This window comes from Dicentrarchus labrax, unplaced genomic scaffold (assembly GCF_905237075.1).
Source record: "Dicentrarchus labrax unplaced genomic scaffold, dlabrax2021, whole genome shotgun sequence".
NCBI classification, from domain to species: domain Eukaryota; kingdom Metazoa; phylum Chordata; class Actinopteri; family Moronidae; genus Dicentrarchus; species Dicentrarchus labrax.
Window position 1 is genome coordinate 7,726,039 of NW_026136705.1, and position 25,904 is coordinate 7,751,942.

The 25,904-nt window shown below is 39.2% G+C and overlaps 1 protein-coding gene across 4 annotated transcripts in view; it reads right to left on the reverse strand.

The window, feature by feature from the left end:
* Positions 1-3,094: 3,094 nt before the first annotated feature.
* Positions 3,095-25,904, reverse strand: part of LOC127364170 (protein turtle homolog B-like) — a 141,235-nt gene continuing 118,425 nt past the window's right edge. For 3 of the 4 annotated variants that reach the window (XM_051401441.1, XM_051401442.1, XM_051401440.1), the window contains exons 18-20: positions 21,290-22,927; positions 15,764-15,891; positions 3,095-12,739 (exon numbers count right to left, since the gene is read on the reverse strand). In XM_051401441.1, coding sequence (XP_051257401.1) covers positions 12,525-12,739; positions 15,764-15,891; positions 21,290-22,927 — 1,981 coding nt within the window. In that variant the 3' untranslated portion in view covers positions 3,095-12,524. Of the gene's footprint in view, positions 12,740-15,763; positions 15,892-20,161; positions 20,208-21,289; positions 22,928-25,904 lie in introns of those variants that run through there. The other variant, XM_051401443.1, reaches the window with a different exon arrangement.

Below are 25,904 nucleotides of genomic sequence, written 5' to 3' on the forward strand. Positions count from 1 at the left end.
CAACACATATCACTCTCGTCTATCCTGAGAGTGATGACTGAACACAGCAGCTCAGACTGTATGTGCAATAACAGTCAGAGCCTTTATCTGCCTCACTCAGGCTCCTAACATCCACCTGTTCCTGCGTTTGGACTGAAATACATTTATTCTTCATTCCTCTTAGAAACGTTGAACTCTAAAAGGACTGACAACAGCTCCGGATACATTTAAAGCTTCAACGATAACAATGAGCAAACTCAGCGGTCCACATTCAGGAACACCTGCACATTGTTACGTCCTGAGCTCAGCTCCTTTAGAAATGTTCCACTGTCTCCATGGTGCACGAGAAAACTTTTTTTTTTTGCATTGTTCGAAAAATGGCCCACCATTGCTAACACAGTCTGCAGCTTTCCGGGGACAATCGCACATTCCTACCCTCTTATATATTTATTTTACACCGAGAAAACAATTGTGTGTGTGTGTGTGTGTGTGTGTGTGTGTGTGTGTGTGTCTGATGTCTGAAAGGAATGTGTAAAATTTTACAGCTTTTGGCCCCAAACTTGGGTGGCTGGGCTTCTTTGCCAACTCTATAGATCCTCTCCTGACAGTTAGCAGTCTAATAAAGTCCTTCTGTGTACTGGAAATCATCCTTTCATTAATTCCTTTGAAACAGTTAATTTATATGAAGGACAAAAATATGACATAAGTATAAATAAAATGATACTAATTATTCTTTCACATTCACATTACTATAAAGACATTTTAAATGTGAATTTCATCTGATCTCAGTTTCTACTCTGATACCTCCAACCACTTATATCATATCTGTAATTCTAGTAGCCTGTATTTATTTAGTAACTTACTTTTTCTTGTTTCATTGTGTTTCTTTTTATAGTTACTTCTAATTGTATTATTATTCTTTTGTTTGTTTTTGTCGTTTTTTTTGTTATAGTTGTTTTTCTGTAATACCCTGTTGCTGTCATTTGAGTTACCTTGTCATGTTTCACGTCTTCCTGTCCTAATGCTAATCATGTATCTTGCACTAAATAAAAATACCATTTCTACATCTATATATTTCTCTATTTCTTTATTTATACCATTGTTTTTTTGTCCTCCATACATTTATGTATAGAGTGATCATTTAGCACAGGGCTACACAAACCATTTGATGCCGGTGTCCACTTGAAGGGGAGGTAATTGACAATTGACCCACATATTTTGAAGAGCTTAAAATAATGAATATATTTGATATTGATCTGAACATATGTTGATAAAACCATAATATACAGGACACCTGGGTCAGATTCAGATTAGCGCTGTGTAATTTACCAATATAACATCATGATGGCTGCACAGTGCTGTGTGGGTACCATTATAATATCATATGGTTTAAATGACCGCTGAGACTTACACTCGACCTCCAGCTCTTATCTTGACTCACCTGAAGGAAATGAGTAACTGATGAGTTTTCCACGTCCATCTCCACTTGGCAGCGTTTCAATATCCTCCACTAGCTAAATGCACTCAAAGTATTCTGACAGGGGGAATTTTCATTCACATTTTAATGCCATAAAGTTTCTAAACTTCCTCTGCCACACCATCCTCACAGCTCATGTGCTCTTTCCCCACGCAGCAGGTAAGGCACAGGGGTAATTAATCACATTCATTAATGAGTTTCCTTGCAGAGCCCAGCTCACTGGTTCCCAACCGTTTTCCTTAAGAAAGCCCTATTCTATCATTGTGTGAACTGACGGCCCCTGACTGTATGAGTTTGTATAACAATAACAGTAGAGAACAGCTGATAAAGTGTACAATGAACCTAACCAGTGAACACAATAACTGCAGGAAGTTTGTGTAAAACCAGAGATTTCGATGAATTTTGATTATTTCCATCATCATCTTTTTATACAATTCTCTGTCTGTTTAGTTTTATATTTTATTTTATTTTATTTATTGCCTTTACTTGACAGTGACAGATCAGTTGAACTCTTGGCCGCTGCAGCAAGGACATGGAGTCTCAGCTCAGCCAGGTGAGCCATCAGGGCAGCCCAGTTTTGTCTGTATGATGTATTTTGTTGTTTTTTAACAGTCATACAGACTTAATGGACTACTTCTTCTTTGACAAATTAAGTGTTTCCTTGACGCTTGTCCATTGTTCTATTAGCTCTGTGGTTGTTTTAACTTTTCTAATGTAGGACGAAGCTGTTTATCAGAGACTGAAGGCTCTGTGAATAAATAATAATCTAAACTTTAAAAAAAATTGTATAATAATTTTCTCCAAAGAAATGAATAAAATGCTGAGATATAGGCCTACTGTGTATCTTTTTAAAGTTTTTTTACACCCCTTAAAATCAAGAAGGCCTTGTGACCCCCCATGAAGGTTTGTCGACCCCTAGGTTGGGAACCAATGCCCTAGCTTACAGTGAGCTTGTTGACAGTGAGAAGAAGAAAAGTGTGATGAGGTAGCTCATGTGACACACAGTGTAAGTTACCCTCCCCTTTCAGTAATGTCACAGCCATGGCTGTGCCTCTGTTTTGTCCCCTTGTTTTCCTCTGTCTGTCTCTGTGTCTGTGAGTGGGAGTGGCCTCTTTCCCCAGTCTGGCTCCTGGTTCTGCTTTCACTGCACACCTGCCTGCCATCAATCAATCACCACCAGCAGGAAGATTGTGGGTTCGATTCCCGGCTGGGGAAGGGCCTTTCTGTATGGAATTTGCATGTTCTCCCTGTGCTCCTCATGACAAGAATCCAATGTGCCTACATGAAAATGACCAATCGGAGCCAAGAAAGGCTGTCAAATACCAACTGTGGGAATGAGACTCCAGAATGTGCCCAATGTGTCTTCTATCTTTCTCAACTCTGATTGGTTGTTTTTGTTGCGGCCAGGTGGATTTTGCAGCTTTAACAGTGATCAATGTGAAACATGAAGTTAATAGTAATTATTAAACAGTCTCTCATTGGGCAAACTTCTAGTCAATAGTGGAATTAAACTATGAACTGAACCCCAGATTGAGAACCACTGCTTTAACTCACTGCAAAGAAAATACCTCTACATCTTTAAATGTAAAGTGCATCAAGTGCCGAGAACCACTTTGCTGAATAACATGAAAAGTCGTCTTAGAAAATTTAAACATTTTAATAAATAAAAACTGATGTAATATACACCATTATGAATATACAACTACAACAAGCATACCAAGACATCTGAAATACAAAAAACTGACAGTTCAATTTAGTTGCTTCAAAAGCTTCAATTTTTAGGAAGAGTTGGGGGTGAGCAGGAATTACAATAGCCATACATTCTTGTTAGTGTTTGTGCCAACAAATATAAAAAGCATCATGAGTACTGACTTCTCAGAGATGGTGAACATAATAAAAACGGAGTATCTGGACTGAAGATTTCCATGAAGAGACATTTTGAGGTACTGAGTTGTCTACGCCTGTAACTAACAGTGATCACACTCACACAGTTGTTTTCCAGAAGGTCATGATGACACAAACACGTTGGAAATAGTCTGTAACTCAAACCGGTTGTACACATCTCAGGAAGACTGAACAATTAAGAGGAGACAATGAGTTCAGTTTGTTCTTCTTCCACTTGTATTGCATTTTGTGATGAAAAAAAAGAGAGCTTCATGTGACTTACATTAACATAAAGTTTTCATTCTCCAAAAAGTTGAGTTGAGTGTTCGCATAATCTTTTGAACTAAACAGCATCTTTATAACACAATATTTCAATGCTTTCTCCTTCAAAGGTCTTCAAACATAGTAACACTGCAGGTCCCTTTAAAGCAACAGCCTCCATCTAGTAGTGGGGTTTGGAGTAGTTTGGAACCGGTGCCATTGACATGTTGATGTTGCTCATACTGTACAATAAAAGGGTTCCTGCAGTGGGGGTTAGTATGTTTTACTCGACCTGATAGAAAGACCATAGAGGGATGTGACTGTCTTAAGATGAATACCGTATCAAAAGTTATGGTGAGCATATCTGTTCACTCAGCACCAAACACAATGTGTGGATACTATTTGCAACCACCAATACGTTAGACTTTGAAGCACTGTGACCAAAATTAACAAGAAAACTGTAAACTCAATCCCAAGAAAATCATTATATGACGTGTGTATTCAAATTAAAATTTCCTTGCTTTGAAATTTGCCTCTCCAAATGTTATCTGACCTCTGTATTCCCTGAAGCCAAAGAAAACCATCCGAACACACGACCGAAGCGGGTCACATGACGGCTTTCCGGCCAATCGGCACCCTACAGTACAGTACAGGATTATGTAGCTACATTTTGTCTGAAGCAAGGAAATAACTAACTTAAAAAAAAGCACCACGGATGTTTTCAAATAGCACCAGTTGTCAGAATGTGTATGACGTGTGTGTGTGTTGTTGTTTTTTTTGGCAATGTACAGCACTGAATCGAATGTCACCAATGTCTGGAGTAACTTTTAGCTGCTGCTGCAATGCTCAACCTCCACTTTTGAACGAAAGGCAACAGAATGTTCATCTTGCACATGCTTCTGTTTATAACTGAAAAACAAACGGAAAGCAAATGTTTGGATCCCCTTATGTCAGTTCAAAGCAGCATCATGAAGCACTGTGTCCGTTACATACATACGGTAAATACACGCTGTGAAACATTTCTACCTTTGTGAATCAGATACATTAATATTTATGTGCTCTGCCGTGATACAGATTGCAAGAGAGCACCATAGTGAGGAAAAAAAGAATCTCACTGTTCCTTCATGCCAAAGAATATATATAAAAAAAGATGAATGTGTGATTGCAGAAGCCAAAAACAACAAACTAGCGAGGAGCTAAATCACTGACCCCAGAAGAACAAATGATACGATGATGGCCCACAAATAATTCAACAATTACATTTGCTATTCACACCAAATGGACGTTGCTATAATAACTAGTTTGCTGTATCCTTCTCTGAGAGTCTGTGTGTAATAGACAGTGAGATATACAGTACAGTGGCAGCCATTTTGGTGCACCATTCTCTTTTGTTTTGTACACAACTGAAAAGCTCAGACAAGCTCATATTTCTCTACTTTGTGTACGATTCTGCATCGCTACAGTATAAAGCAACAAATGGATATAAAAATAATAGAATATAGACTTATACATTCTTGAAAACAAGTACTGTCCCCAAATATAGATACTCATATAACCATTTTGGTTCCATGACAATATATATGTATATTTATATATCTTTTTTTTCTTTATATTTCCTGCCTCTATGATATTAAATTCTTAAACTAATTTCTAGCATTTAGAAGATTTTCCGTCACTCACATATAGACATTGGTCTGTTACATCATGTTATAATGTGACACTGAAGCAGACCCTACACTACTCAGTTCCCACTCAATCTTCAGTATAGTTGATGTGCATTGTATTTTCTTCTACAAAAAAATATATATGACAAGGTATGCTTTTTTGAGATATTATTTACACGGCGTTACCAAACTTTCTGTTTGAAAACCTCAAACCTGTAATGCCTTTTCGTACACTCAAGTTGGGACAACTGCTGATACGTTATAATATCTCATCACCTCCCTCCATGTTGCTGTGTTGATGCACTGATGGCGAGTGTCTGCAGCATCATGCAAAGACTGACTTTAAATGAGCTGGGCTGTGTCTCAGGGGTAGTTCAGATGAAGGTCTCAGCCTGTCCTTCCTGCCAGTAAGAGATGACATTTCTGCCATTAGCTCTTGTTTTGGTTTTAGCATCTATTATAATATCCCCTCTTCTTTTAAAGGATGTTGTTGACATTAAAGAAAATGTCCTCCGAATGAGTCTCTCAAAGTCTGACAGGTTCAAATGCATAACCTTCTGCTCATTATAAGGACAGTTGAATAACATTTTTCCTGCGAGCTATTATTTCATCTGAAACGGCATAGTGATTTTGATGTTTTACATTGCACTGTATCATTGTATAAATTTGCAGTTTGTGGCCAAAATGTTAAGATAATATTGTGAGGATGAGTCAAACTACCAATATGTCTGTTTATTTACAGAAATCGCAATGATATGATTAAACTGTATCACAGCATATGTGTAGAAATTGCTCATTTTGGACTAAAATTTCAAATATTTGCATTAATGTAAATTACATGGCAGTTTTAGGTGCAGTGAGCATCCGGAGCAACTAAACATGTTCCATGAAGTTAAAAAAAAAAAAAACTTTTTCCTGCGCGGCATGTGTTAGCACCAGAGATTCTCCACTCTTAGCCTATGGGATAAAAGCCTATTCAACATGTCAAAGATAAGTCTCAAAATGTGTAAAGCCGGAGCCGAACTCGTCAGCCCCAGACTTGAGAGTGATACAGTACTGAGATTTTCTTTACAAATTGTCTTCTAATGAATGATCAAAAATTATTTTTTTTTTCCTCACCACACACTAATTCTAAGCTATATTTGTACCGCACCATCAACTGCTGGGGCCTCTTATGAGAGAGTTACAGTATATATGTAGAATCAGCCTCACTGTGGTATCCATTATCATTCTGAGCTATTTCACAGAGTCAATCATTGTCTAAGGTTACATCTATATACTGTACGAAACACAAGTCAGACTGCAGTTTGACAAACAGAGCATCAAAATTGACTTTTTTTTCTTTTTACTCCAGACTACAGTTTGTGAGGTAACGTTCAACTAACGTGTTACTATAAAATATATCAACTGATAGACATCAGAGAAGTAGTAAAGAGCAACTGTACCTGCCCTAATGACCATCTAGAAACAGTTCTGAGTGCTGTGACAGCTTCAGATGCACTGAACTCTTTAGACTGCATGGCATGTGCTTTAATTACATCTCAACTGCTGTGACAAACTGCCAGAAGGTTGAATTTAATGATCTTGCAATTCAAATTTACCGTAAAACTTCTAAAGTCCCAAATGCTAACGTTTTGACAAATAAATGCAGGTCTCCAATAGAGGCCTGGTCTGGATTTAAGTTCTTTAGATGTATAAAACCTCTTAAAACCCACTGGGTTGCTTGCTTGTGTGACTTCTAAGCTGCTTAGATCACCTACACATAATTAGATCAGTCAGATTTCCCACAATTCAATCTTTTGGTACATTTTACAGAAACTATGAGCACCAAAGTATAATTCATTCAGATTTACTAGCATGGTAAACGTGCTGACTCCTTTAAAGCGGTCATAAAACCTGTACCATATGTGTCCATTCCTTGATTATTTATATTCCTTTAGTCTGTAAAAGTCCACCCATTAAAAGAATAAAAGGGTTAATAAAAATTAATCAGAGTTATGAATTTGTCATGTCAGAGTTTTGTGCTAAAGGAATTAAACGCCTGGCCCAAATAAAGGAGAGTGAAGAGTTCTGTGATTTAAGCCAATGAGCGCATCGACTATTATTAGAAGTTTTACGGTAGTTTCATTATCAGCCAGAATAAGAGTACAGCAGATTAATTTGACGATTCAAACTGGTTAGGATTGTTTTTTTTTCCAGTGCAGCACTGGAAAAACAGCATTTTATAGTCAGTTTAAAACTTACATTAACCTTTCAGGTAAACATAGCTGATGCTTTCGCTTCATAATTCAGGTCTACACCGATCATCTGTTGTCACACTTTCCTTCCAAATAACAGCTACAGAATGTTTGCTCTGCTATTCCCCATTTTTGTCAGTAGCATTCACATGTTTCTACCATGCAAATAACATCTTTCACTGTACACTATGTACATGGACGCAGTTCTCAGTGGCACATTAAGAGGTATACAGTACTTCTTTGTTGAGGCAGATCTGACCTTGCCTTCGGCTTTGTTAAGATGCCTCACCCATCTAGCTCACACTGTCTTCACACTTCACATTAAGTCTCTTTAAAGCCCTTGGCGATAAAAGAACTGTACAGTCACACAAAGCTACAATTTCCCACCACTGCAGCTTTGAGGGGCTGTCTTGTGACCTTGAATTTTCTGGGTTCTCTCAAGTTTTGATGGTATTCATTGCCTCTATATTGATTCGAAACATATTAAAACAAAATCAGAACCACTGACCCTTCACTGTGTATAGAGCAATGCATGTTTCAGTTCAGTTCAGTTAGTTTTGGATGTTGTTTCCCCAAAGCATTCTGATATATATACTGGCTTTGAGAAACACAGTCACAGCAGCATCTACATAAAAAATATTTCCATATTGAAATAAAAAAAAACTGGAAATATATTTGATATTCATTTTTGTACCTGCATGCATATTATTGACCAATTTTAATAAAATATGCAATTTCTTATTTTACATTTTACAATATATAGACTAATTACATCTACAAATTTCAATAAAGAATTCTCTATATTTGAGGTCTTTCTCCACATCTGGCTGCGTTTTGGCTTCTTTTAAATTACAACTTGTTCAGTTGAGAAAGTGCATCAATTATAATTTCGCAGTTAATTCCTCAAGAAAACTACATGATGAGGTACAGTATGTACATTAGAAGCATTTACTGTAAATACCATTAGTTGTTGTTTTAAATTTCTGGTTTAAACTCTTTAAAGGAAGTTGCAGGACTTTTAGACACCTATTCTGATCCAATATTGATTCCAAAAAATCATTGTAGAAAATTGCAATTGTTTTGAAAGAATTTGTTGTTGCAACGATAGCCCTAATAGGGCAATTCATTGTTAATTGATGGCGATGACGCTGTTCCTTTAGTGTGTTTACTTTGTCCACAGTGTTATATGCAATGACTTCTTCAACAGAACAAATTCCCTCCAGGGCTCTGCCAAGAGGACCCACAACAACACAAACATCAGAAGGTCTGCAGTGTAACATTCAATAAAGCAAAATGTCCTTTTGAAAGGAAACCATGTCACTCTTCTTCTAACAACTGCCTTTGTATAAATGGCACAAAAGCAACGATATGTGCATCGCTGTAGGTATGCCATAAGAAAGGCGAATAAGGAAGAAGAGCTCCTTGTTTCTCTTTCAGTGTGATTTTGAATCCAACCACTACTCCAACAAGCGCCTTCTAACCACAGGTTGATTCAAACGTGGGCACAATGCAGCCTTTTCTCCTTTATTTATATAAATAGTCCCTAAAATACATTACAGAAATTACGCCGTTGGGAAAATGGAAGTGGAATTATTTCTATGGAAGGACCACGCACTAGTACAGCATTACTTCATGGTTTGCTTAGCACCCTAGGCTGCAGTCTTACAAAGAAAATGTTACATGCTAGTTCAATTTTCCCTTTTTTCTTTAGTCGTAGCACTCATTAATAAATCGCTGCAGTTGTGTCTGGGACTTAGTGATCAGTGATGTAGGTGTTCTATATGCATTTTCAAGCCACTTCACTCACTTGTATTATTCGTGCTGACTTTGTTATCTTTGGAAGTAGAGATTGTTGTTTCACTTTAATTACAGGTTACAGTCATATTCACAATAAGTGCATTAAATTCACTAAATGCTTAAATGTTAGCCACCAGATGCTCCAACCTAGGAGACATAATAATTACATCATTGATAAAGGCACTAGCTTCTTTACTAAAAGGGCTGCTAAAGCAACCCGGATGCATCTGTATGATGCATTTATTAACTTTTTTTCCAGTATGCCAGATATGGTCATGAGCTGAATTATTTTTGCTTGTTTATTTATGTATGACAGTTAGTATTCCCTGTTTCATTAAATTTGTTAATGAAAGAAATCACATCTCTTCTACACTCCTCCTGCACTTTAAGACTCAAATATGAGAGGACCTTTTGAAACCGTTCCTTCTGCAAGCATTTATTGTGGAAATATGAAAGCAACCACATTTAGTCACTTCAATTTTGAGATTTTAGAAGGCTATGTTGGAGTTGTAGCTGTGGCAGAATCTGCTCAAAATCACAATAAAAATGTATACAAATAAATAAATACATAAAAACTGAACATACCTATGAGCAATCCTACTCCAAACACACTTCAGCAGAACATGGACACTGCTTTCTTGCCTTATCAGAAGCCCAAGATATGTTACTGTAACATCTACAAATGAACACACCGTCTGAAGTAAACTGAGCACCTTTTGAACAAAACTGAAAGAAAAAACCCAGCAACAAAAGCTTTAACTGTTACAGTACACACCCATGTGTTATTGAATCTAAAATATGCATGTGTAATGTGTGATAGTTTCTAATGTTATGGCACTTCCTTTACTTGTCCAATAAAAAATTATTTTAGCCCCTTAGTATCCACATTTCCATTTGAATTATCTCAGGAATCTTTTAAAGTAAAACTGAGCAACATGTAAACAAAAGTGCTTACACCAGTGTAGCATATAACGAAAACTTTTGGCTCACTTTGTGTTGTCTTCAATGTCACATACTATTTGTTTGAGGAATGACTGTACTCAGCATTTCCATTTCAAATGACAAGCACATAAAGAGACAAAATACAAAGGCAGTGAATAGAAAATGGCAAAACGAGGTGGGTTCTTACACACACGCACAGACACACAAATAAAAAATAGAAATAAAAAATTAGACACAAGTGAAGCAGGCTAACCAACCACAAGCTCCATTAAGGCCAAACATAGCCATTGTTTTTTATGCCCTCTAATATGAAAAAAATACTATCATATACTATGGCACAAAATCTTATCCTCCGCTATGTATGGTTGGTTGTTTTAATTGAATTGTTTTTGGCATACTATAGTTCTTTCTGAAGCCTCTACACTACCTAAAGAAGAACTGGAGGAAATGTACAGGAACAGACACAAATCTAAGGGAATTGACAAGATTTTGCTCCAGTGCAAACAGCAGTTACGAGATATGAGAAGGTAAAGACAGAGCTATGGAAGCCCTGAAAGGCAAGTGAATTTTAATTTTTTTTTGTCACAATCCTTTTTTTTTAACAAAACACTTTACTTTTTTTTCCAAGGTAATTTGTCTTTGTTTACTTTTTGCAAGGAAGTGCAAGTTCCAAGAATAAATATTTACCTTTGAAAACCAGTGATAAAGAATGCATCTGCTTTCACATGTGAAAAAGAAAAAATGTAAACTTAGAAAAAAGATCTTTCACTAGTTTTCACAGTCAAAACCAAACAGTTAAAACCAAGAAAAATTGCTCCTGTGGAGAAAAAAAAATCGGCTGCCGTTTTCACTTGCCTTTCAGGGCTTCTGTACAGAGCCGTTGGAGCAACAAAATGACTTTCTATAGAATAACTAAAAGTAATTGAATTACCACCACTTCATTGTGCATGTTAATAGTTTGTTACAGGTGTGTGAAATGCACATGTACAGTAAGCCCCTGGTGAAACTGCTGAATGACATCTGTTCAATAAGAAATTACAGATAGTGAAAGTTAATAGAATTCCTTCTGTAAGCCAAGAAAAGTAGTTCTGTGGTGTGTTCCTGTTTGTCAGACACTCACGTCAAGCCCACGTCCTGATCATTTACGACAGAGCAAAAGAGATGAGCAAATCAGCATCATTCTGCAAGATAAATAAACTGAATTAACTCAACGAAAGTACGTCTAACAGTAGACAAGTAGAAGTACATATAGGAATGGAAAGCTGGAACACGTCATTATAAGAAAAGGAAGTGGAACACAATAATGACTAAAGAGATGAAAAAGGCTAGTTTGTTCTGCTGGCTGATCCTGGTGGTTGTGTGGTCTCGTGTCCTGTGCTCTGAGGTATACTTGGTAGGAAGTGAGAACACCCATATTTGTGAGGTGAGTTTTCTCGGCAGATAAAAGACGTTGCTGGCGGAGAGGATCCCGTGGAAGTTGCTGTAAACGGAGACCCGCTGGGCTTTTTTTGGGGGCTGTGGGGGAAGATTGGCTCAGCACAAGAAACATGGCCCATGCCTGGAGAAGCCTTTTAAATTAAAAGTGGTAACACTGGAGTAGGAATGCTGGGATTTTAAAGAAACAGGAAAATCGGGAATCGTGTATTAACTCTTTGTATTCATCTTTTTGCACTGGAGTAAAATTTTTGGAAAACTATGGCAGCTATCATTTTGATTTGAATTAGTAAGTCTGAACTTTTTATTTATACTTTTTTAAAAAGGGAATACTACTTGATTTAAGCACGCATAGATCATTCTTGTGCATTTGGGCATCAAAACCACTAGTTGGGAAAACAATCAAAACTTTTTCAGAGGGGAAACCATCGAACCAAGACGCCAATCTGTGATGCCATTCCAATCACCAATGCTGCTATTTCACTGACAGTAAGCTGGGACCAGCATTTTCAACATAATCAGAATTTTTTTTAAGAAAAAAAATATTTTGGTTTCTGAAAAGAATTATTTTTTGGTTCTCAATCTGATTTCTGATTCTTCCAAGTATATTTGTTGCCATTACAGATTAGCTTGTGAACCTGGCAGAATGCTCACTAATGCAGATTGAACTGACCAAGGGAATAGCTACAGAATAAACCAAATCTGAATGCTCAAATTTAGTGCTATTCCCCTTTATAGATAATAAATTGCAAACAACTTTAATTAATAGTGTTTTTTTTTCATCTTGTAGCTAGTGTTATTTTGGAATGGGGGCGTATTGCATGATTGTGACCTTGTCCTCAAGGGCTTTTAGAGGAGGGTGGCATGGTCGAGGTCTATGTTGTCCATGCTGGCCAAAATAGCCTTCTGGTCCTCCCGGGGTGGGCGGCGGTACAGCAGAGCAGAAAAGCGAGTATATGGGTCATGGAGGATGGGCCGTTTCTTCTTCTTGCGGAGGTAGAGAGCTTCTTCGGGCTGGAGTACCTGAGAGGTGTAGGCCTGCTGGGTCTGAGAGGTGGAGACACCTGGAGGAGGGGAGAAAGGCAGATCATTGCCAGCAGAAGTCGTAGTGGTAATGTTTATAGGCAATTCTGAACAATAATCCCAATAACTGACTGTAGTAGTTAGGGATGAGCAAGTACAGCATTATCTGTATCCATGGCTTCAAGCAACTAAATTATCTGTACTTTTGTCCGTACTCGGAGTAGGTGGGGATTAAACTGGACATGGGGGGCACCTGAAATTAATTCGGGCCTTTTCCACCGACCATTCTGGTTCAAGCACCTAGTTTTTTAACCAGTTGGAGTGTTTCAACCGAAACTAAATTGGTTCGGAACCTGAAAAGTAAGTTGGGACCAAAAAATCGCAGGTTTTCCTTGGTTCAAGAACCAGAGCAAATTTGGTGGAAAAGGGGCACAATGTGGGTTGTGTGTACCAAGAAAATCTGTTTCTCTTTCTAATAGTAAAATCTTCTTATGAGAAACATCATTATTTGCTTTATTGCAGAGATTTAGATGAGAAGATTGACACAATTCTAAATACAGTATGAATCTACAGTCAGTATGTGTTTAGCTTAGCTTAGCATAAAGACTGGAAGCAGAGGGAAACAGCTAGCCTGGCTTTGTCCAAAGGTAACAAAATCCACCAGCACCATTTAAGCTCACTAAACAGGAGTATCTGTTGGGTGCCATGCAATATCATGGTGATGACAAGGCTCCAGGAAGTGTATGGATTAAACAAACAAGACCATGTGTGACAAGAACATGTTAACTAGTCAAATTTATCTGCACAAGTAGGCAGGTTTCATTAGGCCAGGCCAGCTGGTTCCCACTGCTTCCAGTGTTAGTGTTGTTTATGCTAAGCCAAGCTAATTGCCTGCTGACACTAGCTTCATGTTTCATCATACAGATATGAGAGCGGGAACAATCTTTTCATCAATCTCTGCAAGAAAGCAAATAAGCGTGTTTCCTTATTGACCTGTTGTAAGCAGAGGAGAAAACATCAGTATTAATACTGTTTACTGCCTTTACTTTTTTCCTGATTCTATACACTGGTCAGTGAGATTTTTGATTGTACAAGAGGTGTTCAGCACATGCACAGACAAATCCAGAACAATTTGTGGGGAGGAGGGTTTACTGTTCTTCTTCAATCACAGAGTGGTTTACAGTCCATCCCAGGATGGTGTCACTTTTCCTTGCACTTTTCTCTCCAGCCCTAAAACCCACAGAGGAATTATTTTCCTTATGGAGGTGGCACATTTATGACCACTGGCCACATGATCAGATGTCGCTCTTGGATGCAATGAGTGCTGAACCCCCATGACATCTTCTCCTGAAGATTGCCAGACATCAAAAAGATTCTGTCTTGCAATTGAGGACATGAGTGTGATGTGGATGAAAACTGAAGACAGGGTTGACTAGCACTATCCTTTACAACCAAGTGAACCATCTTGTTTTCTTTTCATCTCTGTTGAGCTGAACATTCACAGTACTGATCGGACAGAATGTTTATGGATGTAGTGACACCACAAATCACATCTTTCATAAATCAAAGTTTTCTCATATGGGCTCTGTAGCTTAGTAGTGAGACATGCTCTGCTGAAAACATGTCCCCACTCATTGCTGGTTTTAAATATGCTGTTGAAAATGTGTGGGCCATCTAGATTTCTTGATTTTAAAATCTGGCCGAATGGATTTTGTGTTGTGTATAGTGAATAGGAGTGTAACGATATGTGTATTTGTCCCTAACCATTCTGTACATGTTTGATATGCAACAATACTAGTGAGGACAGCTTGGCCTCTGCTGCTTATGCTTTTTCAACTTTATGGAATTGCGATGCGAAATCGGAGTACCCTGATAAAGTTTACAAATGTAAACAAACTTACAATGCCAGGTTTACACCACTTACAATATCAGGTACCAAATCAGCACTGCCCCTATCTTGTTTAATTCAAGCCTGTGGCAGACAAGTCATTTGTGAAATGAAGCCAACGTGGAATAAACGTTTATCACTGGAGACTGGCTGGACAAATCTGTCAGTCTCCCTAAGAATGTGGTCGCTTTGAGTGACAGGTGGGTGCTATCACAGGCAGCTGTTCTCAGCAACCAAGCTTCGTTCGGCCCGCCTCAGGTCCCCGTCTTTGCCCATTTTTGAAGTAGCCGACGGAGCTTCACATCGGGTCTTCAGAAACCTATGGCTGAGTTCACAAAGACTCCATATTTTTTTTGAGTCAGCAGTGGAGTTTTACTTTTCCAATGACAGACACGAAAACATTCAAGTATAAAATTCACATTACATTATAAATAGTATTAACATTTAAAGTGTGATTCACTGCTCTGTCCTCCTTTGGCAAATGGCTGTGAAAGGTTATTCAGTTGTAGCCCTTCTGCCAAGTATTTTCCATATTCCATAACATATTTGTTTACAGACATGAAGAGGGGGAGGAAATGAAACACATTGATACTATCACAAATAAATGTGATGCATTATTGGTAAGTCACAAAAAACATAAAGGCTAAAACACACCGACACCAAATGATGCGCATCAAAAAACGCCACCACGATTACTTTCAATGTATAACCCCCACACTGGCAGAGGCTAGACACACCACATTGCTTCACGCCACTGTCCTATTTCCAGCATCCCCATGAAATTATACATTATAATGACAAAAAGACATTACCTAATATAAAGCTATAGCCCTGGCTGTAAAGCAGAGTTTAAATAGTGGTGTTCACACATGATTTTAAGGTTATTTATGGTACGATACATTTTAGTATGAAAAAACTAAAAAGTAAAGGATTATTTTTTATTAGTGCAGATCTGCTGTTACCACAAGCCTGCTGACCAGCTCTGGGAGATTGATATGCTGCAGCGCTGCTCTTCCGATCTGTGCTAGGGATGGCGGTGTGTTTTAGCCATTAGAATATATATTTGAGAAGCAAAAAAACCCAAAACATTTTATATTTCACAATGTAGCAAGTGCTTGAAATATCATATAAATATCAATATGTAAAAAGGGAGAACAGAGAGGAACAGGGTTCACACCTGCTTTCTTTCTGGTCTTGGAGTTATTGTTGTTCATCGTCATCTTCTTGGCCTTTTTAATACGTTGGTATCTCAGTGCATCAATCCTCTCAGACCCCGAAAGGGCACTCGGCGCACCTCGACGTTTTCTGGATAAAGAACAGAGAGGGGAAAACGGGTAACTCCAGGCCAAACGTAGTAAGCTAACTGTGTTTCTGCACTACGGAGCGCAACAAAGCCAGAAACCCACACAATCTCAAAACAGCACGGCTCGTGCTAAGCAAGAGGTGCAGCACATTGCCAAAGGATCAATGTGAGACACCCAAAGAGCTGTACTCTGAAATCCAGCAAAGTGATTAATTCTACTATTAGCAAAACCATGTACATCATCTGGATTAACAACTAACAGTTATGTTTAGGTTAATGATGATTATGTTTCATAAAATGAGTTCATAAATCCAGATGGTATATTAAATTGTGCACCTTGAAATTTCTTTGCCCTTCAGGGACATCAAGATATTTTGCTCAAATTGATCCAAACAATCTTTATCCAGAGAAAAGCAAAGTGTTACACGATCCCTGAAACAATCTCTTTACCTCGTGGTATAGATAGACAGTGAGTAAAGTTTGAGAAGATACAACATTTAAAAAGACTTGCACTGTTGGTTTCAGAGGAAAATCTCTTCAAATACGAAGAACATTTTGAACTAAATGTAACTTTTCAGTTGATATGTTTGCAGATTGTATGATTCTTTAGACAATGAATCAATGCCACTCTGAAAATAACAGGTGCAAATGTTTCCTTTTCCATTTCTCAGCTGCTCATGATGGCATCTACAGACCTCCCTCCCATTCATGGAGGCACTTATGACTTGGCAGCCCACAGATGTCTGCCACAAACACACACTTGGTTCTCTCAAGGCACAGAAAACAATTAGCATTACAGAGAGGCCATCTTCCCACCGTGGCTGCAGAGAGAAACCGATGGTCGTTAGTAGAGGGGGAGAATCACAGCTGAGCAACAAAGCATCATCAATATGTATTCATAGACATGGATACTGTCTACAATGGGCTTCACCATGCTGACAGGGGGAGAGATGGCGGGAGGGGAAAATGACTACTCGGGAACAGTCACATAATGAAAAATAAGCCAAAGAAAAGCGAAGCACTAAGACAACAAATGTAACAAGAATTTATCCATATAATTGTTTCTTTTTTTAACGGAGGAGCAATACTTAGCGATGGCATGCATGGCAGTTTGCACATGGAACACGACTTTAAAGGGGAATACATTCAAAAGCACTTCATTGGGCAGTTCACTCAAACATTGGGGTCCTCAAGCCCCCTGTGTGTCCCCCCTCTGCAAAGCCCTTGGCAAAATATTTGTTCCTTAGGATAAAATGAAGTGCATAGGCTGTTTTTGGCAGGACACTTGCTACACATGGCAGTGAGAACTGTTCTGCAGTCCAAACTTACAAGGGCAATTGTATACTTACAGATGGTTTAATTCATGCTCTGTACAGATGCTTTATACAGGGGATTAAGGCCATGTGTCCACCAGGAAACTGCGCTTGGTTGTTCGGGCTATAGAGATGCTTGCAGAGAGTGCTGGTCATGGCTCCTGCTATTGCTCTGCTGCTGTTCAAAAGGAAACTGGTGCATTTCTGATAAAAGCTGGAATATATTTTTTACAAAACTAGTGCGCTGAGAACTTCACACATGCTAAGCGTTCATCCCTGCCAGAATCATGCAATAGAATTTTTGCTTCATTGTTAATGCAAAAAAAGAGCTGTGAATGATGGCTCCCAGTGGACACACAGCTTAATGTGACGTCATAACGCCAATCTTACAAAATATTTCTTGGAGATTGGGGTCCAAAATATTTTCAATTGGTGTCATACAATACAAGCATCTGTAAAATATAAATGGCAAAATGTGTCACGCTTGAGGAGAATGCTAAGAAAGTTTTCAGAAAGTGATCATCTGAGAATAAAGATTGTCCGTGTGGAACAAAGTCCGCATAGACCAACCTTTCATAAATACACAGTATGGCACATCTTGAAATAATCTATATGGTACAGAGAGACACTAGACACCATAATAAACTGGTGAGCATGCCTGCTGAGAACTGCCCATTAGCTTTATATAATGAAAAATCAGTGTTACCTGGATGTAACTCCAGTTCTATGACTACGTGTGTGGCTATCTAATGGATTTCGCTACTTGTAATTTTTTTTTAATGTAATTAGTGGTACAATGCACGTTTAATTAGCATTATTCTTTGTTGGCCTGGTGAGGCTGGTCCTTCAAACCCCTACTAGGCCCATCTTCAGACTGAGTGAGAGGAGGCAGGTGTCAGTTTAAAGGTGTGGGATTTAGCGGCACATAGTAGTGAAGTTGCAGACTGCAATCATTTGAATACAGTTCATTCTCCAAGAGTGTGGGAGAAAGTATGGTGGCCACAAAACTTGTGAAAAACAGGAAGGCCCTATCTAGAGCTAGTTTAGTTCTGGGCTACCGCAGAAATATGGCGGTTCAACATGATGGACTCACTCCCATTGTAGATTATTAAACAGCTTATTCTAAAGTAACAAAAACACAGCTATTCTTATTATTAGGTGCCTAATAAAAACATACATATGAATATTATATTCAATTTCTGCCAGTAGATCCTCCTGAATGTGACACCCTGGAGCTTTAACGTATTGCAGGATGTTGGTCTCAAATAGTGAGTTTTAGGAATGGCATGTTGAGGACTTCTCAACTAGTAAAGACCAGAGACACTCTGAGAAACTTTTCCACCTCTGTGTAGGCATCATTGTAATCCTTGACAATCTCCTCAGCAACCAGTTCAGTCTTGTAGTGGTTTGGGACAGGCAACCAAGCCTGCCAATAAGGCTAAGCCAGAGCTGCACCATGAGCAGCATTGGCATTGGACAGGATCAAGCAGCAATTGATTCCATCCTGAGGAAGATGGCCAAAAGGGAGAGATGGTTTATCACTGGGCTAACGAAGGAGTGGGCGATCGAGATTGTGCTCTAAGGCATCCACGCAATATACTTTTCAGGTGAATCGTAGAGATCATGGTATTTAATGTCTTCTTACTTCTGTTTCCAAACTTCACACATGGATTTGCGTTACATGAACAAACCAATCAAAAATTTGATTGTTGACTGCTTATTTTATGTCTTTTCTATTATCACTTACTTAGTTTTTTATTGCCTGTTTGTACCGTGGATCCGACAGGACTGAAATTTCATCTGTGCTGTATGTCGTGCATGTATAGCATATTTGACAATAAAGCTAACTTTGACTTTTGACTTTGACTTGAAAATGAGTTGCCTTCTTGCTTCTTTGCAGAATGTTTTGTCTGTACGTGTTTAGGATACTGCAATGGATAACACGTTTAGCATAAAGGTCTCTTGTTAACTTCAGCCGAAGCAAGAGGAGCAGGCGCTTTGGGCCGACACGGGAGTAGAGCAGAAGGAGACGTTCTTATCCATGATGATATCTTGAAATGACGTTAGTTTCAGGATTGCAGAAGAGTTCTTTGCATGGATTCAAGGTGAACTTAGGGAGACAAACACCAATCTTCCCACTCAATTATGGCATACTACTACCTAACTGGATGACAAGTGCATTGATCTGTCCCAGGGTGCAGAGGCAGAGCTTCATTAGGGTAAATCAATAGAGAAGTCAGTAGAGGGCTGAGGCTGGTACAAAATACCATCAACCTTTAGTACACTGTCAAGACCTTTTTAGGGGCTTGCTTCTGCATTGACAATCATTTAACTTTTGGCCATGACATATAGGACACAACTTCAGTGTGGTTTTATCTCTGTGCTTAAAAACATTTTCACAGCTTGTAACCATTCAGTTAAGTGTATATTCCAGTTTGGTGACACACAGATGTGTTCATTGGTTTTTGCCAAATACTATCCTTCAATGAATTATCTGTGGATGACACTCATTTTCAGAATAATGAACCAAGTAATCAATAAATGCTTGAATATTTAAATTGGTTTGAGGTTGATAAGATTACAGTTGCCGTACTTATCTGTGAACCTGAGGTAGGTATTGTTATTAATAGATCACAAAAAAACTGCATGTGAATGTGGTCAGTTAGCAAACCACTCAAGCATGAAATCATGTTGGTGATACATCTCTGATCTAATCTATTAACTAACAGATGGCATATGCATATCAGTTAGAATGCATAATGTACTGAAGACTGCAGAACTTAAAATGCATAGCTACTTTGAGAAAAAGGAAAAAACGTAAATAAATTACACGTGTTGACTGAAGGAAGGAACAAATCAAACAAAGACTTAAAGTCTTGTATTCCCCTTTAAAGGACGAGGTGATCAAAAAAGTCCCACCTGCTAACCCCCCCCTTTCAGACATGGATCCAACCCTTACCTATTGCGGTGTAGAGGACCTGGTCACAACAACGCTGCCCAGATAGCTGAGATCAATCAAAAACAAAGCAGGTAAGACTCCAGGAGCCATCAAGAACCACCATACTGCCCCTAATTCATAATGATGGAGACATTGCAGTACATGAGAAGCGGACAGGCCCTGTGACACACTTTGCCCAACAACCTCTCCTTGGTAGTCAGACCTGGGAGTATCCTGGGGGCAATTAAAGGGGTTGGGGAGAGGAGGGTTACAGAAAGGGAAGGGGAAGTAAAGTAGGAAAAAATCTGAGAGGTTGGAAGGTAAGGGAGAATTGGTCATGCAGTCAGGTTACTAAGGCCGAGGATGGGCCGCAGGGCCTGCCAAGATGAACTCTTCTTAAAGCATCCCTCCGCATGATAAAGGCATCTTCATAGGCTTGGAGCTAGACATAACAATGGGTGTTTGTTTTGTCTGGGGAATCAATTAGATGAATATTATGGGATTCCTCCTGTCAGGTGAAAGCAGGGTAACGCATGATACAGATGGAAAAACAGGGTTCCTGTGGTGATGTCTGCAAATTCCCAGGCTTTTAGGGGCTTGTGCCAAACAAATTACACAGTGCACTGGCAATAGTATTTTTCATCCGGATGGACTGTAGCCCCAAAAGGTCTGAAATGTAATCTGTGAAGCAAATGCATTTTCTTGTCAATTCAACAAATGTTGTTTGTTTAATAATTTATATTTTTTTGTCCTTTTACTGGAAAATTAGTATTCTTCAAGGTGATTTTGGAACAATGCTTCACAGATTGAATGGGTGAATACCTCTAACTTGATGTCTGACATGAAAAGCAGCATTGACCGAATGGACTAAACTAAAAACTTCTCATCAATGGGCTCATCAAATGAATCATCACAATGGTTTTCCTTCAACCATACAATTTTCATTTTCATTTTTAACACGTGTTGACAAATAAAATAAGCATAAACTAAACTATAAAACTAAGTTGCCACTGAGATGATTTAAAAACTGATGGATATTAGACAGCACTTCAGTAACCAAAATGTCAGAGCAACTTCACACATTAAAGCATTATGGTTTGGGGCAGATGACTCAAATGGTATCCCTCTCTGCATGCCTAATGCACCTACCCTGAAGCTGACAACTGGGGTGGAGAGGGCTCTGATGGAAGGATCTCCTCCTCAGTCCTCCTCTGAGATGGCATCTGCCCAAATATGTTGCTGCTTTCCATGGGGGGTGACGGGGACTGGGAAGCTGGGTAGCTGGTTGCAGAGGTGGCAAAGGCCATGTGGGAACGGTAGCTGGGACTTGCTCTCCTGCTACCCTGGCCTTGGGCAGGTGAGGAGGAGGGGGAAGATCTCCTTGAGAAGCTGGCTGTGGAAGGAGGGAGGAGGGTAATCTCAGACATCTCTGGGGGTATGGGAGGTTGGGCAATGCTGGGACGCGGCCGGGGACGTACTACAATCTCTGGGGAGCCCTCATGAGAACTAAGGGGGCTTTGGGTGAGGGGTGAGAGTCGAGAGGGCTGAAGAACCACCTGATGTATGCCGGAATCCATCCTCCGAGCCTGTCTGGGACTAAAGCGAGGGGTGGTTTCAAACCATCGTGTGTCCAGGCTACTGAATGTGCTAGGGACAATATGGGCCATTGGATCGGTGTAAGGCAAAACCGGCACACCCATACCGTGGCTTGCGTGTCTTAGCTGCCCTAAATGTGCCTCTTGCATAGCTAAATGCTTGGCTGGGGAGCCATGAGGCTTGGCCTTGCTGGGAGACTTGCTTGAGTGGCTCTTTGGGGCCTCCAGTGGCAGGACAGCAGGGTACGTGGGCATTGGAAGGGAGGAGGGCTGAAAAGCACTAAGGGGAAGAACATGAGGTGGAGGAGGATAGGGGGAGTCGTGGCGGAGATGCAAAGGGTGATGTGGTGGGAAAATGAATTGGGGCCCCTCCAGACTTGCAAAGGTGAAATCCAGTCCCTGCCAAATCTCTGGTGAACGAGAGGAAGAGGTGAGTGTCAGAGGAAGTGGGAAACCAGAGACAGCATACTGTGGGAAATCACCCTCCCCCATTTCTTCAGGAATCATGGGGTGACCAAAAGGACCTTCAGCAAGGTATGGAGGGGAGGACATGACAGAGCTGAGCGGGCTGGTATCAGGCATGTAAAAAGGAGGTGGGGGATCATGATCTCCAGGGGGGCCTAAATAGCCATAGAAAGCCCTGTGATGGAGAGAGCCTCGGATCTGCCCTGTGGCCTGGAGCCGACTGCTCTCCATGATGGTCATACCTTCGAAGGGCCTCTGGAAACGAGGGCTGTAGGCTGGAGGTTGCAGGTAGGATTCCTGACTGGAGATAGGGGAAATCTGGTGAGGCCGAAGGGGGGCCATAACTGGTGGCAAAGGCCTGGGGTCGTCATTCTCTTCGTCTGATTGCCGGAATTCAGGGTAGAGGTCTGATTCTTCCACAAAGGGAAAGCCCTCAATCCGCCGCGGCTTGATGGACATTTCTGCATCAGTGGGATCTATGACAAAACGTCCATCTGGGCCTCGGCTGATGAGTTCAATGGGTGTTGTTGCTTCGGCTTCATGCTTGGAGATACTGTACTTCTTGCTTGTTATTGCTCTTTTGGTCTTCATATATAAAGACAATTCCTCCTTCTTCCCTGGACTTGGGGGTGGTTTCTTCCCACGCTGGTCATGACTATCTTCAGATGATTCTGACGGGGATGCCTTTGAACGAATGCTCTCTGGGCTCACCTTTCCTGAAGATGACCTACAGAAGAGAATACAGAAGAAGTGACTATTCAGAAATTGCTAATCGAAAGCTGCGCTGATGGTGCTGAAGACGAATCCAGCTACAATAAGCCAAAAATGACAACACACCTCACACAAGGAGATGAGTAATAAAAGCATGTAATTAATGACCTCCATGAAGGCTGCACTCCATTTACAGCATTATGACTTCAAAACATTTGTTTGATCATGAGTGAATAAAGGTATGTCTGTATTTGCTGCTGCACCACAGAATTCTTTTATTTCGGTCTTTTACATACTTCTGGCAGAGCTAAGCATTGACACATCATATGCCTGACTGTTATGCCACCAACTTAACCTGGACATATACTTGAAAAGTGAGGGTTAACAGAGTGTAGATGCAGAGGTTTGGTGACACAACGCAATTGTTTTTTGTAGTCAGGAAGGTGAACACAAGGCGGGGATATCACACACTAAAAGGACAAGTGTTAAACTTCAACATATATTAATTACATGCATAATTCCATTACACAGAAGTGAGAAAAAACTGACAACAACAAACTGGTGTATTGGTAGCCACACGGGGTCTTTCACGTTTGCTATCTGAAAGTGTTAAATAGAGCCCTAGCCTGCTCGGGACTTTTTCTTTAATCCGACTGACCCTGACCACACATAAAGGAACTCATTTCTACAAATTTCATCCCATAAAGATTCTGCAATATATTTTTTGACTGCCCACAGCAAAGTTTAAACCACCCACTCCCACAAGATTTGTGTTGCAGTCCTCTAGTGTAAAGTATGGACAGTGATTGATTTTCAACGGTTTTGGCTCTGTTCTTCAACATATTTGATTGAAAACTGTTCCAACTCTGGCAGAATATATTATGTTTATGTAGGACCCCATTGCTTACAGTCAGAAGCTGGTTGAGAAAATGGATCATCAGGGCCTTTAAGGGCATTAATACTGATCAAACAGTGTAGGACTTGGAGCCCTTGTCATACATAGTTCCTAACATTTTGTCAATGTTGAACAATGACAGGGGTACATATGGATATACACACCCTCAAATTAAAGTTGAAAGTGAGTGATATAGTCATTTTGCAATGCCTATATGTGGCACATACAGTAAATATCTAAAAATGCCTTCCACCTGCTATGTTAGAAAAGTTACACTCAGGGCTAGTTACATGGGAAGAAAGTCTCTTTTAGTGCCATGTGCACTACTTGATGCTCTAGGTGAATACGTGATTAGGATGTAAATTGTAAATGGATTGTAAAGGATGTACATTTTGGAGTCAAGCTAGACCACTTCAGGGCCAAAAAGCAAATATCTATGACAATTTCAAAAAGAGGAAAGAGTCAGCCTTTCCACTAGATTTGAGCAACACTGTAGCCGTAGGGTTGAGGTAGTTGTGATCAACAGCAATGTAACACTCCAGTATGGCAGACAGGTGTGACTGACAGGTGAGGAAGGAGACGCTTTGATCCAAGACGCCTACAGACGAATAAGAATTATTGCCAGTCATAGATTGGATTGACACTTACTGCCAAAATCCCTCAAAAGCAGGTCAGTCTAAACTAAAGACAACTGCTTTTTTCGGTTGAGAATTCTGGGTGATATCAAAGACTTTACAAGTTCAGACGATAACAGAAAGTTATATAAATTGTACCAACACACTTTAAAATACATGATACTTGGAGACATATTTTTGTTAATGACCATAATGTGTCTTCTTACAGGAAGGAGGAAATGAAAACCATGATTTGTTTTAAAGCCACAATTATTTTATTTCGTGGAAAATAAAACATATTGCCAGTCCTCAGTGGAATAACAAAGGCTTGTGCTTATAATATGTTGATATAAATAGTCTTTATAAGGCAATAACTAATGTAAAACACTGTTATGTACATATGATAGATATTCCAGGTTTGTTTCCAGGGTGAAAAGCCTTTTCAGATATGGTTTCTGTGAAAAATCACATCTGCTTTATTAAGCTACAGAGACAAATAATACTGAAATATATAAGTTGCTTGTTGTCATAAACTAGTCATAAACTAGTAGTATACAATGCAACAGAAGAATATACATCACATCAACTATGCTTGTCTAAAACATACTGTACTTTATTTTCTTATTACATAAAAGACTGCTCATTGTAACAATCATTAATTAATTTACTCATTCATTTTTGCTATTTTTGGCCATCATTCCTTTTGGCTACAATATTATATTAATATATCAGCAACTTCATGAATTACCCCCTACTTTCTAATTACTTTTATATGTTAAACCATGTAAAATATGTTAAGTTATTGTGTCCGTGTTTCTATGATTTTTTTTTTGACAACAACCAATAGGAGTAATGGCCAAAACGATAAAATGCAGGCTTGTAACAACGCATTATGTAAAGACACCGTGTTATGTAATAACTTGACAAAACGTAATACATTTTCACATCATTATGTAATAACACATTGCATGTTGTAATGAACAGCAAGAACGCAATATGTAATACATTTTCCTGCCTTTTAGAATAAATTATTACATTTTCTGGTGATAATTTAAAAACACAAGAGTTGTGTGACACTTTTTATGATGAAAATGCATAACATAATAACCTACCAAAATGTATATTTTCATCTGTATAAGTTATATTTTTAACAATCAAACTACATTAAACCAAAATATTAAATTAGACTCCTAGGACCTGTGGCCCCCTTGGCATTATAGCTCACTCTGATCTTAATCTAAATAGCCACATAAAAGCTGTAACAAGATCAGCTTGTTATCATTTTCTACAAACACAGCCAAACTGGCCGACTGACCTGGAAAAATTCACGCTTTTATTTGTAGCACTACATTTGACTACTGTTGCGATATTTTGTTTTTATACTACAACTATAACTACAGGGCTCCCCAAAAAGACCATAAAAAAGTTCAGCTCTCATATTTTGTAATAGCCACCACAATAAGTAATAATTTATTAGGGATATT